At 42.5% G+C, this 6,748-nt stretch overlaps 1 protein-coding gene across 4 annotated transcripts; it reads left to right on the top strand.

The window, feature by feature from the left end:
* On the top strand, nt 1-5,699 carry LOC4350389 (disease resistance protein RGA2). Of its 4 annotated transcripts, none has more exons than XM_066305647.1 (5): nt 1-4,019; nt 4,110-4,450; nt 4,627-4,697; nt 4,780-4,958; nt 5,310-5,699. In XM_066305647.1, the coding sequence occupies exons 1-3, from the start codon at nt 120-122 to the stop codon at nt 4,640-4,642; spliced, it is 4,257 nt and encodes a 1,418-aa protein (XP_066161744.1). In that variant the 5' UTR covers nt 1-119; the 3' UTR covers nt 4,643-4,697; nt 4,780-4,958; nt 5,310-5,699. The 4 variants fall into 4 exon arrangements, with proteins under 4 accessions (XP_066161744.1, XP_015617776.1, XP_015617777.1 ...); XM_015762290.3 differs by having other exon boundaries at nt 5,303-5,699; XM_015762291.3 differs by having other exon boundaries at nt 4,627-4,958.
* The last annotated feature ends 1,049 nt before the right edge of the window (nt 5,700-6,748 follow it).

Below are 6,748 nucleotides of genomic sequence, written 5' to 3'. Positions count from 1 at the left end.
GGAAATGAGACAGATCAACAGTCAACGCTCCACCTTCTCCTCTCAACTCTCTTGCTGAGATCCTGAGACCCGACTTTTCACGCTGATATCGCCGCCGGCAGCGCCTGTTGCTGCTACTCATGGATGTGGTGGGGGCGGCGTCCTGGCTGGTTCAGGTCGTCCTGGAGAAGCTCGTCGGCGACGGCATCGACGCCGCCTGGGCCGCGGCGCGCGCCGGGGGGGACCCGGGCCGCGCCCACGGCGGCGACGTCCGCCGCCTCGGCTCCCGCCTCCAGAGCCTCCACGCCCTCCTCTCCGAGGCCCAAGAGCACGCGCCCATGGCACGCAGGCGCAGCGAGGCCCTCCTTCGCTCTCTCCGTAGCCTGGAGAGCCTCGCCACCGATGCTGACAACCTGCTCGACGAAATGCTGTACCACCAAATCCACCGACGGCTACATCCGGACGAGCCTAGTACCTCCTCCAACTCTTGCTCCTCATTGTTTGCAGTCCAACTAGTGGAGCCCAATAATCGCGTTGCCAAGAGGGTGCGCCATAGTGGAGATGGCGATACCACCGGTAGAATTAAAGACATCCTAGAGCGGATGTGTGAAGCCGGAGATGATGTTCGTGAGGCAATCAAGATGGAGAAACTGGACGTCAGTGCCGCTGGGGGAGGCCAAGATGATCGTATAATTCAACGGAGGCCAACAACATCTTACTCCACTGAGCCAAAGGTGTTTGGGAGGGACACCGTGAAGGATCGCATTGTGGTGATGTTGATTAGCTCAGAGACATGTGGTGCTGATTTGGCAGTCCTTCCAATTGTGGGGAATGGTGGCGTTGGTAAAACTACACTGGCACAGCTAGTCTACAGTGACACAAGAGTGCAAGCTCAATTCAGCAAGCGAATATGGATTTCAGTGTCTGTTGACTTCGATGAAGTTAGGCTTACTCGTGAGCTACTCGATTGTGTGTCCAATGGTGTCAATAAGCATGGTGGTATCACTAACCTGAATAAGCTCCAAGAGATTCTTGAGGAGGATCTTAAGTCCGAGCGGCTACTCCTTGTTTTGGATGACATGTGGGAAGACAATGATAAAAGCCGTTGGAACAAGCTATTAGCACCTCTGAGATGTAGTTCATTGAGGGGCAATGCAATCTTGGTTACAACAAGAAATCACTCTGTAGTAAAGATGATTGCTACAATGGATCCTATCCATTTGGATGGTTTGGAAGATGGTGACTTTTGGCTTCTGTTCAAGGCATGTGCATTTGGTGATGAAAAATATGAAGGGCATCCAAGTTTGCAGGTTATTGGGAAGTGCATAGCTAACAAGTTGAAGGGTTATCCCTTAGCTGCAAAAAGTGTTGGTGCCCTTTTGAATAGAGACCTTGATGGTGGGCATTGGATGAGCATATTGCAAAGTGACGAATGGAAACTGCAGAGAGGACCTGATGATATCATTCCAGCATTGATGCTTAGTTACATACACTTGCCTTTTCATCTACAAAGGTGTTTTTCTTACTGTGCATTGTTTCCTAAGGGTCACAGGTTTGATGGCTTAGATTTGGTCCGTGTTTGGATATCACAAGGTTTTGTTTCTTCGAACAATAAGAAAATGGAGGACATTGGCCATCAATATTTGAATGATTTAGTGGATTGTGGATTTTTTCAAAGAAGCACATACTATTCTATGCACGACCTGATTCATGACCTGGCACATATTGTTTCAGCAGATGAATGCCATATGATTGATGGTTTTAATTCAAGTGGAATAGCTCAGTCAACCATTCAACATTTATCTATTAATACAAGGTATGCTTATAAGTGGGATGTATATTCCCAGAAGTTTTATTCAAAAGATGACTTCCAGAGGAAGCTTACTTATGTTGGTGAAACAGTGCAAACCAGGAACTTGAGTACATTAATGCTATTTGGAAAGTATGACGCAGACTTTTCTGAAACTTTTTCCCATATTTTTAAAGAAGTGCAATATCTTCGTGTTCTGAGGCTACCCACGCTCACTTATAGCATAGACTATTTACTCTCTAACTTCAGCAAATTGATCCATCTTCGCTACCTTGAGCTAATATCCAGTGGTCCTGGTGGACCCTTGCCAGAGGTTATATGTCAGCTTTATCATCTACAGGTCCTTGATGTCGAGTACTGGGTACACCTCTCCACTTTACCAAGAGCCATGAATGATCTTGTCAACTTGAGGCATTTTGTTGCCCGTGGTGAATTGCACGCACTGATTGCTGGAGTTGGGAGATTAAAGTTTCTCCAGGAGTTAAAGGAATTCCGAGTTGGAAAGACTACTGACTTTCAGATTGGACAGTTGAATGGATTAAGGGAATTGGGAGGATCATTAGCAATTTACAATCTAGAGAACATATGTAGCAAAGAGGAGTCTAAGAATGCTGGATTAAGGGATAAAATATACCTAAAGGATTTGTTGCTATCATGGTGTAGCAACCGATTTGAGGTAAGTTCTGTTATCGAGGAAGAGGTGCTTGAGAGCCTTCAACCACACTCTGGGCTTAAGTGTCTAAGTATAAATGGCTATGGAGGTATTTCTTGCCCAACATGGTTGAGCTCCATTAATCCACTCATCAGCTTAGAGACTATCTGTCTAGATAGTTGCACAAAATGGGAGGTCCTTCCACCGCTTGGGCAATTTCCACTCCTTAGAACACTGCATTTGATTCAGTTGCCTTCTTCAAGGGTTGTACCAACTGTATCCAGTGACGACTGGACTGGTTCTGAAAAACATATTATATTTCCATGCCTAGAAGAACTTGTGATAAGGGATTGCCCTGAACTAAGGACATTAGGATTGTCACCATGCTCTTTTGAAACTGAAGGCTCTCACACATTTGGCCGTCTCCATCATGCTACTATCTATAACTGTCCTCAACTAATGAATTTACCACAATTTGGTCAGACAAAATATTTGTCCACAATATCTATTGAGGGAGTAGGATCATTTCCTTACATCCGATTGTTTGTGCGAGCATTGTATATCAAGGGATGCGCTAGCCCAAGTAAATTGGATCAAATATTAATGTTGATTGAGGGCAACCTATGTCTTCTTGAGAAATTAACGATTGAGAGTTGCCTCGATCTTACATATTTGCCATGGAAAACACTCAGCAAACTTGTCTCTTTGGAGATGCTGGTAATTGTGGACTGCCCAAGGCTTTCTTTGACTTTATATCCATATAACCAAGATGGGGGTAATTTTTCTTTCATGTCATTGCTCAACAAGCTTGTAATCCGAGCATGTAGCATTACAGGGAAGCAGTTATCTCACTTGATCTTACAGTTGCCCTTCCTTCATTACTTGACAATTGGAAAGTGCCCAAAGATAACATCCTTGTTGCTTGGTGATGTGATTAATGGGAGTGACAGCTCTTCAACATCTGATTACCTCCAATTGACAACTGATGGCATGTTGCAAATACCATCTCATCTCTTAATTCAACTTCAGTATTTGAGCATAGATGACTTTCCAGATCTGGTTCTACTCTGGAAAGAAGGCTTCCATGGATTCACCTCACTTCGGACCCTACACATCACAGGATGCACACAACTTCTCTCCCCCATGATAACAGAAAACAAAAGATCCAACAAAAACTCTTCCCTCCTGCCACCATTACTACATGACCTTATGGTTACTCATGTGCATAATGAGTTGCTACCTTTCTTGCTCTCGAACCTCACCTCGTTATCCATATTTGCAATATCTAACAGTCCAGAGTTAACATCCCTTGTTCTTCATTCTTGCACATCTTTAGAAACTTTGATCATTGAGAAATGTGTTGGGCTGTCTGCTCTAGAGGGTTTGCATTCCCTCCCCAAACTTAAGCATCTACGGATTTTTCAATGCCCTAGTTTGGCTAAAACATGGGGCCCTTCCTCAGTGGACAGGCCAGGTTTCTCTTTATATCTAGACAAGCTTGAAATTGATACCACTGTGTTATTTAACACAGAAGTTTGCAAGAAGCTTCCATCTCTTCGACATTTAGTGTTTTTCATGGTAACTATTAACACAATTAGTCAATAATTTCGTTGGAACAGATAAACTTGCTCAATATACAGTGGTTTCTCATCACTTCATTTTTTGCAGGCAAAGAATGTGAGATCCTTCACAGAAGAAGAAGAAAAAGCACTTTGTCACCTCACATCTCTCCATGTACTTGATTTTTGTTATTGCCCTAATCTCCTATCACTGCCTAAAATGTTGCATTGCCTTTCTTCCCTGAAGCAGTTGTCAATCAAGGCTTGTCCAGGAATTAAATCATTGCCAGAAAATGGCCTCCCAGCTTCCTTACACGAGCTCTACGTGAGCAGTTGCAGTGCAGAACTAAAGGAGCAGTGCAAGAAGACAAAAAATGTTAGATGTGTTTATGTTGATAGAAATGCAAGCAAATTCATAGTTATATGCAAGCTGCTACGTCTCTATTTTAGGTATTATTTTACAGTTTTAAAAAGATTAGCAATTTTATTTTGTGTTTTAGACACTCGTGGAATGGGTGCTCTCTGTATAATTGTTTTAACTGTATCAATTGATTAGTATTTATTTTTGTTGAATAACTGGTATTGCTAACCTCAGTTTATTTTTTGCCAACCTGGTTCATTTGTAGGAAACGGAAGAGATGAGAAAAATGAGAACTACTAGTTATGAATGAACCTTCAGTTTCTCAATTTATAAAAGGCATGCCTATGCTTCGCTTAATTGATTATTTTTTGTCACAAGAGGAGGATAGAAGATATTACTGATGAAGGTTCACATGCAGATGAATTCAATAAACCTTGTGTGCACTCAACCATTCTGTTTAATATAGTAGTCTCCTCAGATATCTGTAACTGGATGGAGCTTGAAATGAAGATGCCATGACTTCAGCAGATTAGTTAGGCTGCTTCATCACCAGCTGGATCAATAACTACTGTCTACATGAAGTCAAGACAACACAAGGTGTGGCTACACTTCTTTGCAGAAGATTTGTTTCAATTGCGTTTGCCATTATTTTGTATTAAATCATCTTTTCATAACAACAAATAAATATTTATTTGCGATACCTGAAGTGTCCTTGTTCTGACTGTGGAAAGAACATAGGTGCAACTGCAAGTTTGCAAACTACTATATTATATAGAATAATTGATCTTTCTCTTGGAAACAACCACTGTTTAGTATATGTTCATTCAGTAGTCAGCACATCAGTAAAATAAAACAAAAAACTATTTAGCTGCTATTTATTCTTGTAAATGAGGGAATTACGATATTAACTATATAGTTATTCTGATTTGATTTTGTTTAAGGTTTTAGCAAGCCGATGGGGGATTTATTTTTGTGTGTTTTGGAGGATCACCAAGCTGGGAGCATGGCAGCGATCACTATGGCTGCAATCAAGAACTGGGGGAAGCAATGAGCTCATGGTCCTAACCAAGTAAGCAGCTGGCAGCTGCACTGTTTTACTGTGGTAGTATTGCTCTATTCTGGTTCTGCATTACCGATCTTCATGGCTGTGAATAGCTAGGAATTTTTTAACAGACAAATCGATCACCATTGCCCTTCTCTTTTCCCCTTGAGCATTTTGGTTAGGTGATAATGGGGAAGTCTGCACTCCGAGAGTGGGACTGGGAGCCCATGCCCTTTCTGCAGAACTTATTTGTCTCTGCACATAATAATATATCGTTTAATTTCTTCAGAGTCCTATTTACTATCGCCACTACAGTTGTTTTCAGAACTGGACTAGTCATCTCTGAACTCTGATAGCATGCATAGGAATGCTGGACAGTGCTATATATCTCCTTTGATTCTTGAATTAGTGATCTTTTTTTCCTTCAAATTGACTGATGAGTTACTTATTTCAATCCTGTTCGACATCCTACCTTTCCACTTTCCATGTCCCATTCGAATCCTTTATTCTGTTGTTTATTTCTGCAGACCTACTTGTGTGCTGACATAACTACTTTATTGTGCCTCCATTTCTTAAATATCTTCAAGTCCGTACATACACGACATTTTCTCATAAATAATATATTAGATGGAAGGGCCAAAATGTTTAGCAGCACATACTTGTTCTAATAATCATGGCCATCTTAGTAGACGCTTATTTTTTTGCATTCGGCTTGTACTAGTCTAATACTTATACTTGCATACATTTACGATAGATATTGCAATCAGTTGAACTATGCTGCTCCAAGACAGGGCCGGCCGTGATAGTGTGCTTTTGCAATATGGCGGGCTGGCCTGGGGCAGCGTTACAGTGCGATCGTCCTGGCTATACACAGCTATACATGCATATATAGTTTGGTTGCTTTGCGCTGGAGTATTAGTTAATCTCACCTTTAAAACCAGGCCATTAATTTATCCTTATCATCACTAGTACAGAACCTTCTATGTGTAACGGCCTCTAATATGCCTTCAGCCGTCTTGTCGATGGCAGTTGGTTCTCTTTAAACGTCCTGAGAAACCTACCCCAAAAAATAAGATTACAATGCCTTGGGCTCCCGTTTGGGCCAACTGGGGGTGCCAACATGCTCACCATGTGGTGAGTGGTGGGCCTGGCGAGACCCAACCTGTCCGAAACGGTGCCACGGATCCATTCTTGCCCATTTGGCTGTGTCAGGTGTCGCTGGGCATGCACGACCATGTCCAGGGCTAATGACTTAGCTCTAGTGTCTTATCTACTACGCCTTTTCGACTTCAGATTGGTGGGGGTTCCTTCCATAAACCCATTTCACTTATGGCAGAGAGCATTG

This window comes from Oryza sativa, chromosome 11, assembly GCF_034140825.1.
Source record: "Oryza sativa Japonica Group chromosome 11, ASM3414082v1".
Classification (NCBI taxonomy): Eukaryota; Viridiplantae; Streptophyta; class Magnoliopsida; order Poales; family Poaceae; genus Oryza; species Oryza sativa.
Note: the sequence above shows the minus strand (reverse complement) of the source record. Positions and strands in the feature narration are given on the sequence as shown.